This window comes from Sus scrofa, chromosome 4 (genome assembly GCF_000003025.6).
Source record: "Sus scrofa isolate TJ Tabasco breed Duroc chromosome 4, Sscrofa11.1, whole genome shotgun sequence".
In the NCBI taxonomy this organism is placed as follows: domain Eukaryota; kingdom Metazoa; phylum Chordata; class Mammalia; order Artiodactyla; family Suidae; genus Sus; species Sus scrofa.
The window spans coordinates 16,308,421-16,326,470 of record NC_010446.5 but is presented as its reverse complement, the minus strand read 5'-3'; the positions used below and the strand labels follow the sequence as shown (position 1 = coordinate 16,326,470).

The following is an 18,050-nucleotide window of genomic DNA, read 5'->3' as shown; positions in this document are numbered from 1 at the left end:
GCTCAGTGGGTTAAAGATCTGGCATTGCTGTGAGCTGTGGTGTAGGCCGGCAGCTGCAGCTCTGATTCGACCCCTAGCCCAGGAATTTTCATATGCCACAGGTGTGGCCCTAAGAAGGAAGGAGGAAGGAAGGAAGGAAGGAAGGAAGGAAAGGGAAGGAAAGGGGGGGAGGAAGGAAGGGGGAGGAAGGGAAGGAGGGAGGAAGGAAGAAAAAGAAATGAAGTTCTAATATACAGATGCTATGGGAAGAACCTTGAAAACACTATGCTAAGTGAAAGAAGCCAGTCACAAAAGACCACATATTATATGATTCCATTTATAAGAAGTGTCCAGAGAGAGCTTCCTCATGGCCCAACAGGTTAAGGGCCGAGTGTTGTCACTGCAGTGGTTACAGTTATGGCACATATTCAATCCCTGGCCCAGGAACTTCCATATGCCATGGGTGTGGCATTGGCAAAGGACAGGAAGGAAGAAAGATAGATGAAAGGAAGGCAAGAAGGAAGGGAGAGAGGAAAGAAAGGAAAGGAAAGGAGGAAGGAAGAAAGGAAGAAAGAAAAAGAAAGAAAGGAAGGACGAATCCAGAATAGGCAAATCTGAAGAGCAGAACCTAGCTGCCTGCGGGCTGGGGGGTGGGGGGTTACCGACTAGAAACGGGGAAGGGCTGTAGTGATGCGATGTTCTCACGTGGATTACAGCAATGACTGCACAACTCTGAAAATATCCACTGAACTGTAAATTTAGATAGGTGGAATTATATGAACTATATCAATAAAACTATTTTTAAAAATGCCCCTCAGCTCTAGAATTTCAAAATGATCTGAGATTATAAAATAGTGAGCAGGAGGCAATTTCTGAGAATTAAAGCAGATGGAAAATACATAATAATCCTACAGATTTATCTTCAGTGCGGTTCAGATAGATTATTACAAATTAGTTGTTCTGTCTGATGAGGTAATAGGAATGGGTAGATGGGTTCAAGGACCTTAAAAAGCCAAGAGAGGCTATTTTTACAAATAAAAAGTTAGCATGAAATTACTGTACTTAGGCTTAATTACAGTATGCGATTATTTTTAAGTCCTTTTATTTCAGAGGTGAATAGTGAAATATTTATGAATGAAATGGTATGTCTATTATTTTGCTTCAAATAATGGGGGGGGGGCAGACATGGATATAAATCAAATAAGACTGACTACAAGGTAACTGCTAAAACTGAGTGATAATTAAAAGTGGTTCATGGAGCTCCCGTCGTGGCTTAGCACCAACAGATCTGACTGGCATCCATGAGGACGCAGGTTCAATCCCTAGTCTTGCTCAGCTGGTTAAGAATCCAGCCTTGCTGTGAGCTGGGGTGTAGGTCACAGACGCAGCTCAGATCTGGCGTTGCTGTGGCTGTGGCATAGGCCGGTGGCAATAGATCCGATTAGACCCCTAGCCTGGGAACCTCCAAGTGCCTCAGGTGCAACCCTGAAAAGAAAAAAGAAAAAGCGGTTCATGCTGTCACCTGCTACAACATGGGTGATCTCAGTTTCAACTCAGCCAAGTCACACTTTACTTCCTTAAATCTCCTGTTCTTTCTCTATAAAACTAAGGCAATGGCCTAGGTCCCTTCCAGACGTTAACATCTATCACCCGACACTTTGTATTAACACAGTGACTTCTTTGCATCTAACAGCAAGTCCCACTTTAAGGAAAAATGACCTTTGACACCAAAGGCCTCACCTTCTCTAACCCTGCAGTTGTGTTGTGAGACTGGATCCCAATTCCCAAACGTATGCGCACTGACTCCGAGTTAAGGGTAGCTCAGAATTCTCTACCCTGAGCTAAGAGCCAGCAGGTTTACAGACTCTGAACTCAGACCACTTGTCCAAAATCATGTAGGCTTCGCCAAGTTACATTCACATTCATGGAATGTAGTGTATGGATGTATCGCTTCTCTGAGTAAGTAACTCAGAAGAGCATATAAGGCATTGCAGGAAAAAACAATTCCGTCAGAAAGTTTCAGGAAATGCATTTTGGAGCTTATCCATGACATCATACAGGGAGTCATGTCTGTATTATTAAATCCTGGCTATATATTTTCTAAAAGTTGACCGTTTCAATAACAGAGACTAAACTAAGTCTAGGCTTTTAATTGCATAAGCAGTGGGTTTTCAACCGCGATTTAGGAGATAATATACACGTCAGCCCAACTGTGGATTAAAAAACAGGGACTGTCACATGACAAATGAGGGCGATGTCACATCAAATGAGAGGCACGCAGCCCAGCCTCACAGGATATGGGCAAGACGTGTAAACCTCTGCTCTTGCATTTTTTTCACCTATAAAATGGTGACACGGCTACCGACACCTCGTGATGCTGCTGTGGGGATGAAAAGGCGAGCAAGTGCCTGGCACGGTTACTGCTTGCTGGGCGTTTACATCATTATATCATTTCTCTACATAGGCTAACTGCCCTCAAAACTCCTCCAACAAGTAAATGCACAGATTAGCAAATCAGACAGAAACAAGACTTAAAGCCACCAGGGCCAACATACCTGTTTCGAGTCGTGTAGAATACTGATATAAGAAGTATAAATTGACCAAATAAAGAAATCCAGTTCCTGGACCCACGGGGAAATAAAAGGTGGCAGTGATCGGCCTCCAAATCTGTCCAGATCAAAATAAATACAGCTGTCAGTTTCTTTAAGCCAATTTTTTTTCCTCTTAACTAAACAAAATTAACCCTTGCAAAACATTCTCAGTAATAAGAGCTACCAAAGGGATGTTACCAATATAATTCAAGAAAACAAATGAAGAAAAGTTCGTTATCAGCTACAATCACATCAATTGGCAAGTCAACAGAATAAGATGACATCATAAAAAAAGCAATAAATATTTCTAAACAAGTTGCAAAAAATCGACAGTAAAGATGTATATGGTTAATCCTTACTGGGATCAGGCTTAGAGTTATGCCTTTCAAAAATGAATTACAGGAGTTCCCGTCGTGGCACAGTGGTTAATGAATCTGACTAGGAACCATGAGGTTGTGGGTTCGGTCCCTGCCCTCGCTCAGTGGGTTAAGGATCTGGCGTTGCCATGAGCTGTGGTGTAGGTTGCAGACGCGGCTTGGGCCCCGAGTTGCTGTGGCTCTGGTGTAGGCCGGTGGCTACAGCTCCGATTCGACCCCTAGCCTGGGAACCTCCATATGCCACAGAAGCGGCCCAAGAAATGGCAGAAAGACAAAAAAAAAAAAAAGAATTACAAGACAACTGAATCACTTTGTTGAACACCCCTGAAACAATGTATGCTCTACTTCCATTTCAAAAAAGGAAAAAAAAGAATTACTAAGATAATTTCCAACAGTACAGTAATATCTCTAGAAAAAGAAAACACTGGCAGGACAAACTTTGTCAAAAAATGTCACATTCAGAAGGGAGAAGTACAATAGGAACTTCTCATTCAAATCGATGTGCTGTTTAGGCAATATGGATACATATCTTTAAAATATTACTCCTCCCCCCCCCAAAAAAAATTACAGAAAGGTCTATAATGAGAAGTAAGCCTCCCTCCCGACCCTCAGTTCCCTAGCTCCCTTTCCAGCAAGAACGTTCCTGGTATTTCTTTCAATAAGCAATACTATGTGTTACTATTATTCCTCCCTTTTCATCCTACCTTACACTGCATTGCTCTATACCTTGTTTCACTCCCTGGACAAAATATTTGTATTGGCTTCATAATATTCCTTTCATGCGGATGTTCAGACGTCATTTAAATGGCTACATTGGCACAATGGATATTCTTGGATGTCCTCTTTATACAGGTACATATAGGATAAATTCCTGTGAGTCAACCTGCTAGATAAAACTTTTTTTTTTTTTTTTTTTTGCTTTTTTGGAGCTGCACTTGTGGCATATGACATTCCCAGGCTAGGAGTTAAATCTGGAGCTACAACTGCAGGCCTAGGCCACAGCCCTGGCAACGCAGGATCCTTAACCCACTGAGTGAGGCCAGGGATTGAACCCGAGTCCTCATGGATACCAGTCAGATCTGTTACCTCTGAGCCACAACATGAACTCCAAACATGTGCATTTAATTTCGGCAGATATTGCCAAATGTTGTAAAGCTGGTTTAGTGTTGCTGAATTCTCTTAGTTTTTGCTTAGCTATAAAGCTTCTGATTGCCTACAGATTATCCTGATTTTCCAAATTTCCTCTCAGAGAGGATGTACATTTAAATAAATAAAGTGGGTCTTTGCTTACAAAAAAATTTTTTCTGCCAATGATACTAACTTAAAGTGGAGTTTTTCACAATATGATTTATACCCTTGATCTCTCTTTTTTTTTTTTTTTTTTTTTCATGTGCTTGTTGGCCATCTATGTATCTTCGTTTTGTCTTTTTGCTATTTCTTTGGGCCGCTTCCGCGGCATGTGGAGGTTCCCAGGCTAGGGGTCTAATCGGAGCCTACGCCAGAGCCACAGCAACGTGGGATCCGAGCCGCGTCTGCAACCTACACCACAGCTCATGGCAATGCCGGATCCTTAACCCACTGAGCAAGGGCAGGGACCGAACCCGCAACCTCATGGTTCCTAGTCGGATTCGTTAACCACTTCGCCACGACGGGAACTCCCTCCTTGATCTCTCTTAGCAGCAACGTTTCCCTTATGGATAAAAGTCCCAGTAGGATTACACTCATCATAACAACCTTCCCGCCCTTCACATGCCCCCTCACCTTCCCTGCCTATAATCATGTCAAAAGCACCAACAGGATGGCTTTCCTGTTTGCAGGAAAAGTTCCATGCCTGGGTTTTGTGGCCTCAAACCCTGGGTGTTTGCAAGAAAAGTTCCAGCAGCATTGTTTGCAAGAAAAGTTCCACACCTGGGTTTTGTGGCCTCAAATCCTGGGTGGCATGAGAAGACAGAGCCAAGGAGACCAGGTGCCTACAGATCTCTAGCATCACATCTCTGTACAATTCCCACTCCTCTGGAGAGAAACCGACCGCCACATTCTCGATTATCACAAGTCCCTGAGAAGCTGCCATTTCCTCCTCTGCTTCCTCCAGCTCTGGGTCACTTTCTCATCAGTACTGCAGCAGCTCAACCCCCAGGCCCGCAGCGAGGAGCCTCGAGGGCCAGAGGGACTAAGACCTGGCCAGATATTGCCAAATGCCTGCAAAAACGTTTCACCAAACATTTCCCCCTAAATGGAGATTAATCCTGTTTTCTCTCCACACTCTCACCGTTTAGTGTATTTTATCTTATTTTTTTATTTTTAAGTTATTTCCCCAATATAATTTTTTTTCCTACTGTACAGCATGGTGACTCAGTTTCACATACATGTATACATTCTTTTTTCTCCCATTATCATGCTCCATCATAAGTGACTAGACATAGTTCCCAGTGCTACACAGCAGGAGCTCATTGCTAATTCATTTAGTGTATTTTATATTTTAACCATCATATTTCTAAAATTTTAGCATTTTTTCATTTTTTTGCTAGATTTGCATTTCTTTACGTATTATGAACTGCCCCTTCTCACTGCTGCAATTATCTTCTCGTCTGTCATTAGACTTATGCTTTCGTGTTATTTTTGCCATATTTTGACAGACAAAAGTTTAATTTTACGTAGGCAAATGTATCCATCATGCATCACACTTACAAGTACTCCACTCCAAGACATCAAAGTGCTCACAGATTTATTGTAACACACTCATGGTTCACCCAAGGAGTGAGAAAGAGATTCAATTTATTTTATTTATTTTAAGGGCCACATCCACTGCATGGGAAGTTCCTAGGCTAGGGGTCAAATTGGAGCTGCAGCTGCCAGCCTACGCCACAGCCACAGCAACTCGGGATCCGAGCTGCATCAGCAACCTACACCAAAGCTTGTGGCAATGCTGAGAGATCCTCAACCCACTGAGCGAGGCTGGGGACCGAACCCACATCCTCATGGATACTAGTCAGGTTTGTTAATGCTGAGCCACAATAGGAAGTCTTCAATTTATCTTTCTAGATGGCCCATAATTTCCCCAATCCTATTTACAAAGTAACCCATCTTTTCTCCATTGATTTGAAAAGCTACTTTTATCATATATTTATTCTCTTTTATATGAAAGTCTACTTTTAGATGACTCTGTTTGGAATTAAATTCCAATACCACTAGCAAGCTATTTTAATTTTTAGTTTGGTATGTTTTCTTCTCTGGTAAAGTTGCATTATTAAATAACACCCCTCTCCTGTTTTTCTTCCACTTGTCAATTTTCTTAAGTAGTCTCAACATTATTTTTCTAAATGAACTAGAACCAACATCTTTATTATTTCAATGTGATAATGACAAATTTCCAGCTGGAAAGAAGTCTTTCATAGTTTTTTCCAAGTTTTACTGAAGTATAGTTGATTTACAATGTTGTGATTGCATAGCTTTTTTTTTTTTTTTTGGTCTTTTTAGGGCCGCACCCACAGCATATGGAGGTTTCCAGGCTAGGGGTCAAATTGGAACTACAGCCACCAGCCTACGCCAGAGCCACAGCAACGTGGGATCAGAGACGCCACGTTGTAGCTGCGACCTACACCACAGCTCGAGGCAACACCGGATCCTTAACCCACTGAGCGAGGCCAGGGACCGAACCCGCAACCTCATGGTTCCTAGTCGGATTCGTTTCCGATGCACCACGACAGGAACTCCTGATTTCATAGCTTTTATATACAGTTTTCTATAGAGCTTTTGCTGTCTGTATCTCTTTCTCTCTCTCTCTCTCTCTCTCTCTTTTTGGCTGCGCCCACTGCGTAGAAAAGTTTCCAGGCCAGGCAGGGATCAGACCCAAGCCACAGCAGCGATCCAAGCCACTGCAGTGATGCTGGATCCTTAAGCCGCAAGCAAACTCTTTTTTATACTCAGTCATTAAAGCTGGATTATCTAATTGTTTGTCACATTTGAAAGCTGAGTTTTTGTACTGTCCAAGTATACAACTCTATCTGTAAATAAAATTTCATATCTTATTCTTATCTAATTCACTGGCTAACACCTCCAGAAAAACGTTAAGTAAGAGAGTGAAGAAGACAGCCTTCCCAGATGTGTGGAAACGCCAACATGCTGCTGGCCCCTGGCTTGAGAGCTGTGTGCCTTATTGCACAGCAGAAAAGTCACAGTCCCCACATTAAGGAGGTCTAAATAATGGGGAGTCTGACCGAAGAAGCAAGAATGGGCACAAGGAAGGGAAACTTTGGTCTTGGAAAAATGAGTACAGAGTCTCAAAGAACTGCAAGAGCACAATAAATGAGTGGATATTGCCAACAATTTGGGCGTGGCTGGAACGGAGGGCAGCAGCTGTGGAGCCTGGCCAGACACAGCTGCTAAGTCATGCTGTCCCAGTACAGGCGTGTGACCCAAAGAGCTTAATTCCCTGGAGGAGGAAAATGCACTTGCATACCCCAAAAGTTACTTTCCAACAACCCTGTATTAAATCAGTAAAACAAAATAGGTTAAAATTCATTTTGACTTATTTCCAGTTTTTTTTGTTTGTTTTTTTTTTTCTTTTCACTTTATGTGCACCCACAGCATATGGAAGTTCGCAGGCCAGGGCCTGAATCATAGCTATAGCCACAACCCACGCTGCAGCTACAGCAACGCCAGATCCTTTAACCCGCTGTGCCAAGCTGGGGATTGAACCCACACCTCCACAGCAACCCAGGCCACTGCAGTCGGATTCTTAACGCACTGTGCCGTGGAGGGAACTCTGGTTTATCCACAATTTTATTACGAAATAGTATCGTCTGATGGAAAGAGCACTGGAAATGATTTTCAAGCTATCACTCCCGAGTCTCAATTTCCATTTGTAAAAGAGGAATGATACACTAATACTTGCTCTATTTTGGTTCATGGTCTTAAAACAAAACAAAACAAAACACTGTGTGCTCTTATGCTCATTTACATGCCCTAACTCAGGAGGCGGATTTTTTAGATGAGGAAACAGGATGAGAAAGGGTTAATAAAAGCTAGTAAGTGGCAGAGCTAAAATTTTGTCCCAGACAGCCTGACTCCAGAGTTTACGATACTAAGCCTCTGTTTTCACAATGCCTCTCACAAGTGACATCATTATTATGAGGTATAATTAAAACTAGTAAAAATTTTCAGTCCTGCTATACTACTTGTATAATCCTGGAATGAACTGAGGGTAAGCCCAGAAATTCACTCTCCTTGTTTATGAAAAGCATTGGAGGAAAAGAAGAGAAGCCAGCCAGCCCTAACCTTGGCTCTAGAGAAGCCCTGAGGCTTTGCGAAAGTCTGGACCAGGTTTGCATCCTCATCTACCCAGTAATGTTCGTCCTTTGACACCCATCTTCCTCATCTCACATGTTTTGTAAAAGCTTGGCTCTAAGAAAGTAGATTAAAGCTGTATTTTGTAAAAAAAAAAAAAAAAAAAAAAAAAAAAAAATTCTGTGGGTGGAAGTCAATTATTACAATCTTTTAGGAGACATGTGCTGACCTGATTTTTACGAATTCACATTTTAAATATTCCTCTAAGTTACTCCAGGCCTGATTTTGGAAAAGAATCCTCGGGGTTTTGTTCTGACTATATTTTTCACTCACGCTGATGACACGACACTATTTTTAGCTACTGTGTGCACCTGTGCTTTGGAAATCAGCGGCTGTCAAAATACCCCACTTCTTTTCCCGGTTCATTAAGCTTACCCTTGAGTTATACTTGCCTTCACTGATCTAAGGGACGCAATACTATTTTTGCATTGCTTTAAAATGATAATTTGAAAATACCAGGAGATAGCTCCTCTCTTCAAAAGGACACAGAGTAATTAATATATTTCTGAAATACCCACTGAAGGTTCCCAACTAAATCCCTCCCTCTCCTCTGATATGTAAGCAGGATAAGGAAATGGCTTTCTTTTCAGGGCAAGGAGTGGTGAAGGCCCATTTTCAATCCTAGAAAGTCTGCCCCATCCCTAAAAAGGCAGCCAGGGGCCAGGCAGAGAGCCTGGGACTGCAGGCAAGCATCTTGTTTGAACCCCACAGTAATCCCAGGGCCAGAAGCATAATCCCCCGGCTTTTTCATGAGGAAAGCTGGGCCCTCATGAGAGCTGAGATAACCCGCCCAGAGTTCTGCACGTAACAAGAGCAAGAAGCTCACGTGCTCACTGGCACAGAGGCCTTCAAAGAAACATCAGACGTGTTCGTTAACCACCAATCCAACGTCAACCATCCTTGAATGAAAATCTCCCAAACTGAAATCATTACAAATGCCAGAGGATTAGAGTCTAGAGCAGGTTGTTTTAACCATCAAAAACAAAGATTTTTCTTTTCTTTTTTTGGGGGGGGGGCGGTGCACCTGTGGCATGTGGAAGTTCCCAGGCTAGGGGTCAAATCAAAGCTGCAGCTGCCAATGTACGCCACAGCCACAGCAACACCAGATCCTTAACCCAATGAGTGAGGCCAGGGATCGAATCCACATCTTCATGGATACCAGCCAGAGTCTTAACCCACTGAGCCACAATGGGAACTCTACTTTTTTTTTTTTCCAGAGTTTTCTGAAACAATAAGGACTGGTTGATTTGGAGTTAAAGAAAGCCTACATGGGAGTTCCCACTGTGGCTCGGTGGCAACCAACTCAACTAGTAACCATGAAGATGCAGGTTCGATTCCTGGCCTCGCTCAGTGGGTTAAGGATCTAGTATTGGTGATGCCGTGAGCTATGGTGTAGGTCACAGGTGGCAGCTTGGATACTGCATTACTGTGGCTCTGCTGGAGGCTGGCAGCTGCAGCTCCAATTAGGTCCCTAGCCTGTGAACTTCCACATGCTGCAGGTTCGGTTCCGAAAAGCAAAAAAAATAATAATTAAAAAACAAAAACATGGGCATAGAAAGAAAGAAAGAAAGACAGAAAGAAAGTCAGCCAGCCTATATGAGTCACCAAGCAATTAAGAAAGGAGAGCACCCACATGCCAAACACTGATGTTGGCAAACTATGGCTTTTCTTTCTTTTGGGGGGCCAGGGAGGACACTAGATAGGCAAGAAAAACAAATGAAAGGCACTCAATCCCAATTGAGGATTTTAAACAAGCTATTAGGAGCCATCAGTTTTACTCCTGGGTATACACACAACAAAAATGCCCACCTACGGTCACCAAGACATGTTCCAGAATGTTCACAGCAGTACTATTCATTCTAGCCAGAGCTAGAACTACCCCAAAGGTCTGTTACCAGGAGAATGGGCACATAAATGGCAGTCTGTTCACATAAGGGAACAATAAAAGGATGAGCCATCTACAACTGCGAGTAACAACGTGGGCGACTCACAAACTGCTGAGAAGAGGCCAGACACTAAGAATACACACCCTACAATTTCATTCATAGGAAGTACAACGATTGGCAAAAACCCTCCAGGTGTTGAAAGTCAAGACAGTAGTTACCTTTGTGGGAACCCGAAGGGAGCAGAAGGAAGGTTTAGGGGGTGCTGGCAATGTTCTGTTGTCTTGATCTGGGTGCTGGTTCTGTCCTAGTATTCAGTTTTTGAAAATTCAACAAGATGCAGATATGTAATGCATACACCTTCCTGCTTGTATATAGTAACTCGACAAAAAAAGTTAAAAAAAAAAAAAAAATGAAGCAAGTTTAGCTACAAACCGCAGCAGAATTATCTAGTGTGGACAAGACTGGAAGGGGAAGATTTTAAAGCTGTACATACCAACACACTTGCCACTAAAGTTCTAAATCCAAGCCTTGAAGCTACTTCTATGTTCAGCCTACAGACAAAGTTCACTCCCCTTCCTGTTATACGTCTATTCGGCTCTCTTCCCCAACACACTCAAATCAATCTGCTAGGGTTGCTGTCATCAGGCTAAATGTTAATAACATAGCAAACGCTTGGCAAATATAAGCACCAGGCTCGATCACAGATTTGGTTGATGCCATTTCTTATTATTCCTGGAAAACTGAAAGAGAAACTGAAAGATCATAGCTTCCCATTTCTAGGGCAGGACAAAGCGTGGGACAAAGAGTAGACTAATAATCCAGCAGTTACATTTCAATTTCAAATACAAATTAACATTAGAATATTACTGCCCAAGTAGAGAAGGCAGCAATGGCAGGAATTATTACTGGCTAATAAATAAAAACAGGTGCTATTTTTTAATGGATTACATACCAGACTATTTACTGAGCACTTTATACGCTCACATATATGTGTTCTATATAATAGAAGCATGAGGTAGATAATGTTTTTCCTCAATTTGAAAATACCTGTTTCCGTGTTTCTGAAATTAGGCTATAACTTACATCAATATGTTCCTTTAATGTAATTTCTACTTTTCTCCCCTTCCAAAATATTGTGTTAAACTGATGGAGCATCTTGTAATCAATAAAATTGAACAATTAATTCTTAGAACAGAGTCGATTTGCTACTAAATCATCCTCATTTTGAGGTGAAGAAATTGAGGCTCAGGAAGGATAAAAGTTTATCTGAGGGCACAGCTAGCGAGGGGCTGAGCCAGGCCTGGAGACCATTACTCAACTGCCAGAAAGACCACAGTCTTTCCACTCTAACAGAAAGGGAGCAATTAATTGGCTATGACTGGTTTGAAAGCAATCACCCTCAAAAATGTTGTTAGGAGTTCCCACTGTGACTCAGCGGCAATGAACCACTGGTATCCCGGAGGACGCGGCCTCGATCAGTGGGTTAAAGGATCCAGCGTTCCCATGAGCTGCGGTGTGGGTCGCCAACATGGTTCAGATCCCAAGTTGTCGTGGCTGTGACACAGGCTGGCAGCTGTAGCTCTGATTCGACCCCTAGCCTGGGAGCTTCCACATGCCAAGAGTGTGGCCCTAAATAGCAAAAAAAAAAAAAAAAAAGTTCTGTTAAACACTTAACTATGTGTTTTCGTAGATATTATGCAAAGGAGCTAAAGCAAGAGAGCTCAGAACTATCTTGAACTCATGGAAATAGAAACTGAGACTGCAGCTGTCTGTCAACTGGGATAACACTGACCTCAAGATGAATGCGGTAGCTGAACAAGGTACATACAGAGAAGCCCAATACAGATGGAAGGGGGTGATGTTGTTTTTATCCCAAGAAATGAAAGAGCCCCATGCAGGCAGTCCTGGAAGACTTATCTCAGAAACCACGAGGGTAGCAGCGAAATGCCCCTCCCATCAGGGGCCAATATGGAGACGTTTCATCACTGCGGATACGTGATTTTTACGGGTGTTAAGTGTGAGGGTTGAGGGATTCTGGACAACAGCAGAGTGAGTCTTGACACACACCTACGTGCTTCCCCCCACCAAACCAAGGATGAAACATTTTAAACTTCAGAGTTGCAAACCAAGGAGCTACTCAGAAGAAACCCATGGGTGAAGAAAACTGCCTCTGATCACTGCCAACACGAATCCACGATTGTAAATGATCATGCCAGTTTTTTCAAAGATGGAGGTTTTAAGGAAAAGATGAGCCTCTAGCAGAAAAAAAACACATGCTGTTCAGCCTCACCTATTAGCCTCTCAGATGCAGCTTTTCCTTTAACTGCTTCACTTGCAAATGAGTTCCTCCAGGTGACCAGAAAGAGCAGGAGTCAGAGTAGCAGCGAGTAGAGACACTGGTCTCTCCACACCTGGGCACACTTGCCTCCTACTAGCAGCTTCTTGCCTTGCCTTCAGTGCCAGGAAGATGGGAAAATTAGGAAGGTGCGACATGAACCTTTCCAATCAGTTCGCCGCTTTCACCATCAGACACCTGTAGTCTATTAGAAAGACTTATTTTTACTAAGTTGACTGCAGAAGTGAGCAAGATTTTGCAAGGAGGGCCAAAGAGCCAGTCTGGACCAGGCATCTCTCATTTATGACCGCTGCTCCTCATGCAGCGCATTACCCAACATGCCACCAGGCACAAAGTGCAACATTCCCGTGAGCAACAACTGTGTTACCAAAGCGAGTAGAAAAGTGTAGCAATGCTGGCTGCACACCCAAATCATACTCTAAGGTACAAGGGCCTACTTACTTCTCCACTTCAGATGCCGAAAAAGCATCTCTAGACTTCACAAAGCCAAAATATAACTTTTTATCGATACCCTTCCCAACCCCCAAACCTAAGTCTCCCTAAATGTTCCTTCCCAGGCTCAAAAAAGCGCTCCACCAGCCACTCAGTTGCTGTGAAAGCCATGACATCCTGAGTCCTGCTCCCTTCACCCATGCACTCTTCATATCCATTCGGCTACATCTTGTCCATTAACCCTTCATATCCATGCAGCTACAGTCTTGTCCACTCCAACGCCCAAATCTATCCACGTCCTTCTTCACAGTCATGCTGGTCCAAACCACCATCTCTCCTGCTCCCTAACTTAGCTTATGTCTCCTATCCTGTTAGCCAGCTCCCCTTTCCCCCACTTACACACCAAGTCCAGAGCAGTCAAGGCAATCTTCCAGTCCTTTCTAGTCGACAGTCTTTAAGATAAAGCTCAAACTCACAAAGCCCTATACAATCCAGCCCCAGCCTACCTTCCATCTTCAGGTTAGTGCTCTCACCCCAGCTATCGCTCTGTCTTCATCTACCAATCCTCATCCTGACAGCCGTCTAATTCTTGCTTCTAAGACTTTCACTTTCTAGTCCTTCTTCTTGGAAGATTGGCCCCAGAGCCAGGTCTACCCGAAGCTCATCATTCAGGTTTCAGTTCACATAGCTTCTCTGAGGCCTTTCTGGAACACTCTATCAAAGTCGCTCTCCGTCACATGCCTCTCTCTTGTTTTCTTCATAGGAGCTGGGACTTTTCCTGTGCTATTCACTCCTGTACCCCCAGTGCCCAGCACTGGCAAGTACTCAATTATTTCCAGGCATTCAACCAATATATAAGCACCTGCTACATGCCAAACACTATTCTAGGTAACAAAGACAGTGATAAACAAGACAAGTGGCTCTCATGGAGCTTTATTCTCTGAAGTGAGCTAACATCAAGCAGTGCTATGTAGCAAGAAAAATTAAGGGAGGCAGAGTGAAGAAGGGGTACATTTTCATGGAGGGCAATCAGATAAGGCCGTGCCAACAAGGTGGCAGTTGGGGTGACTTAAAGGAGGTAAGGCTTGTAAACCACAGCTGTCTTCCTCAAGCTGGAAAACAACATGTGCAAAGGCCCTGAGGAGGGATGGAGTGAGGTGCTGAAGAAACATCAAGGATTCCACTGTGGAGCCTAATATATACAAGATGGAGAACAGTAGGAGATGAGGTCCGAGAAGCAGCAGGGGGCCTTGCAGGCCACTGAAAAGACTTGGGCTTCACTGGCTGAGTTGAGAAAACATTAAAAGGTTCTGGACAGGAAGTTCCCGTGGGGCAGAGCAGATTGTTAAGGATCTGGCACTGCCGCAGCTGTGGCACAGGTTCAATCCCTGGCCTGGGAACTTCCAGATGGCTAAGGTGCAGCCAAAAAAAAAAGAGCCTCTGGGCAGAGGACTGACAGAACATGATTTATGTTCTAAGAGGATCACTCTAGCTCTGTAGAGAAAAGACTGAAAGGAACAGGGCTGGTATGACAATGGCTTGCATTGGAGAACAAAAAAGGACTGTATTCTGAATATTTACTTGAAGTAAATCTGCTAAGAGACTGTGGGATGTTTGAGACGTCAAGGATGACTCCATGACTATTAGCTTAAGCTCCTGCAATGCTGAAGTTGCTATTTACTTCAGCGAAAAGGGCATTGTTTTACACTCATGAAGTTTGATTTGTCTATTAGTCATCTCAGTGGTAATTTCAAGTCTACAGCTGGATGTACAAGTTTGGAAGTGAGACAGCTCTGGACAAAGAGGTGTATTTGTATTTGAGAATCTTCAGTTTATAGAAATTATTTAAAGCCATTAAGCTAAATGAGATCACCTACAGCTAGGGAGACTCTGAAGAGTCCTGGGGCACATCACAACATTTAAAGGTCAGGAAGGTAAGGAACCAGCAAGGGAGACTAAGAAATGGCCAGTGACGACTGCAAAGACAAAAGAGTGTTAAACAAAGTCCAAAGGATGTGTTGAAATTAATTTCTGATCTTGGTATCTGACCTGCCTCCAGGTCAGGTCTGATGAAAGATTTAAATCACAGAATCCAGTGAATAAAGATAACCTCCAGAAAACTAATATTCTCTTGTCAGGAATGTTACTCTGGGCTGTTTCCTTCATGCTTAAGAAAAAACCAAGACAAAAACAAACAGGGCCTTCCATTTCTGGAGCAATTTACTCTTTACTCAGTCCTTTATAAATTCAACTACTACCTGCCAGAGCCAAGGAGACACACAAATAAACAAACTCACTCTTCGCACCTCTGTCTTCAAATCACTCCTGCCAGGGAAGAAACGCCATCAACATACAAAAGACTCAGCTGGCTGTTGGGCAAGCCGTGGTCCACATGCCATCCACGTGGGTGGCAGAGGGAGCTCAGAGGGCCATACTCCAGGTGGCCCCAGGCTGCTAATCACTGGCCTCCGACAGACTGACAAGTATTAGACTTACCTTCCCCACTGCCGCCTTCTCTGGGTACAGAGGGCGGGGAGCACAGACTTAACAGCATGGCGAAATCGGTCCCCTTCCATTGGGCCAAACCGAGGACTCTCCACGCCTCCAGCTATCCAGGCCCAGGCTCAGACTCCTTTGCCTCCACCTTATCCCTGGGCCACAGGACCCCGCCCTAAACCCCTGGAGCCGCCGCACTACAAATCCCACCAGACACCGCGCGTCCGCAACCGGCGGGTCTACGCTCCGCCGCTGCGGGGCCACCTGGGGCCTGTAGTTTCCACTTCCCCCATCGCCGGTCAATACCTGGAAGCGATAAAGGAAGGCTTCAGGCCAGAGGAAGAAATAGGCCGGGCTGATGAGACCGAGTTTGCCGACTAAGGGCACTGCAACGGTGGCGGCGAACCAATAGCGCGTGATAGCCGGGATACTCCTGAACCAGTCCCCGATGTCCGACATCTTCGCCTCGTCGTGGCCGGGATGTGCACAGCCGTCCGACTCCCGGTCCCGGCCCCCTCCGACGCGGCCTCCTGGGTGAGTGGAAGGTGTCGAGGCGGAGCCGCCCCAGCCCCGGTGCAGAAGGCGGAGACCCGCGGACGTGGCGCCACCGAATTCGGACGAGCGAGGGAGCGTTCGGCGGCGAACTTCCCCTTCCGGAGGCCGCAGACGACGTTAACCAGAAGTCCCGCCGCTTAAAGAGCTAGCAGGTTTTTACCACTGGAAGGAAGTTCGGAGCTTGGGGGCGGGGCCAGGCGGGGCGACAACACGACTGGTGGAAAACAGTGGTTGCCGGGAGCAACGACAAATACTCCAGCCAATGGCGAGGCTGAATGCCTTCTACCGGGTTCCTGCCTGATTTATAATCCAGGTGGGTACATTTTGTAGGGTAGTCAAAGGGAAAGGAGGAGGCAAAGTACAATGTAGTTCCTCTTTGTTCATTCGTTACGCAAATGTTTATTGAGAGCTTACCAAGTGCGACATAGGGTTCTAGACACCAGAGGTGCTGCAACTAGCAGAGTCGTTGTGGTACCTTCTCTCCTGGAGCTTACATACTAACAAAAATAACAGTGAATGAACAAATAATTGAACAATTTAAAGAGATAAGGAGAAAAAGGCAAATAAATTAGGAAGATGGGGATAGAGTGACTGCGTGGGAGTGGGGAAGTGTGGGGAGAGAAATCTGCTTTAGATGGGATTGGTCAGAGAGAACTCGGAGAAAGTGACCTTTGAGCACGCACACCCCAGCCCCCTGCAAAGATATGGGGAGTTTTCCATTCAGAGGAAACAGCCGCTCTGTGCACCAAAAAAAAAAAAAAAAAAAAAAAAAAAATGTTGACGGCCATTTCAGTAAACAAAGAATGCTGCCTTCCATTCCAGTAAAGTGAATGTTGCCTGCCGTCAAGTCATCAGCCACTGCAGCCACCATTCCAGTAAAGTGAATGTTGCCTGCCGTCAAGTCATCAGCCACTGCAGCCACCCGGATGGTGCACCCTAGAGGGATTCAGGAAGGAGAAAAAGAGGATACTGGCCCAGTTAAGATGCATATCTAAGTAATAATTTCAATGAGCCAGAATCTTGCATCTTCCCTTACACAAAAAAGCGCTAAAATCATTTAGATGTCTGATTTTTGTGATTAGCTGTAATATTTTGACACGTGACTACATGGTTTGTTTGTATTCAGCCAAAAATCCTATATATTCTGACTCCTCCCTTACCTCTTCAGAGCAGGTCCTCTGAGCTACCCGAGAGGCTGGGTCTGGGGCTATAGTCCTCAGTAAATTCCTTGAATAAAACTTAACTTGCGACTTAGATTGTGTGTTTTTCTTCAGTCAGCAATTCCAACTGGCTTGGAATTTTGGAGGAACTGAAAGCAGAAATGATCATGACTATTAATCTGGTTTATTGGGTAGGACTTAAGTTACAGATAGATGAAAATCCACCTTGTTTTTACCTTCTTTTTTAATATATTATTTTCCATTATGATCTATCCCAAGAGATTGCCTATATTTCCCTGTGCTATACAGTAGGACCTCATTGCTTATCCATTCTAAATGTAATAGTTTGCATCTACTAACCCCAAACTCCTAGATCTTCCCACCCCCTCCCTTCTCCTTCTTGGCAACTGCAAGTCTCTTCTCTATGTCTGTGAGTCTGTTGCTGTTTTGTAGATAGGTTCACTTGTGCCCTATATTAGATCCTACATATAAGTGATATTGTATGGTATTTGCCTTTCTCTTTCTGACTTACTTCATTTAGTATGATAACCTCTAGGTCCATCCACATTGCTGCAAATGGCATTATTCCATTCTTTTTTATGGCTGAGTAGTATTCCATTGTGTATATGTACCAGATCTTCTTAATCCATTCATCTGTTGATGGCCATTTAGGATGCTTCCATGTCTTAGCTACTGCCAGTAGTGCTGCAATGAACATAGGGATGCATATATCTTTTTGAATTATAGTTTTGTCAAGACATATGCCCAGGAATGGGATTGCTGGATCATACAGGAATCTATTTTTAGTTTTCTGAAGAACCTCCGCATTGTTTTCCATAGTGATTGTACCTCCATCTTGTTTTTAAAAGAAA

The 18,050-nt window shown here is 43.9% G+C and overlaps 1 protein-coding gene across 4 annotated transcripts in view; it reads right to left on the bottom strand.

Annotated features, from left to right (window-relative positions):
• DERL1 (derlin 1) overlaps positions 1-16,064 on the bottom strand; it is a 30,999-nt gene extending 14,935 nt beyond the window's left edge. Inside the window, exons 1-3 of one of the 4 annotated variants that reach the window (XM_021088669.1) lie at positions 13,474-13,835; positions 12,470-12,719; positions 2,535-2,646 (exon numbers count right to left, since the gene is read on the bottom strand). Coding sequence is in view for 1 of the 4 variants with exons in the window: in NM_001244479.1 (NP_001231408.1) it covers positions 2,535-2,646; positions 15,770-15,922 (265 nt within the window). In the remaining 3 variants the exon portion in view is untranslated. 4 annotated transcript variants of the gene reach the window in all.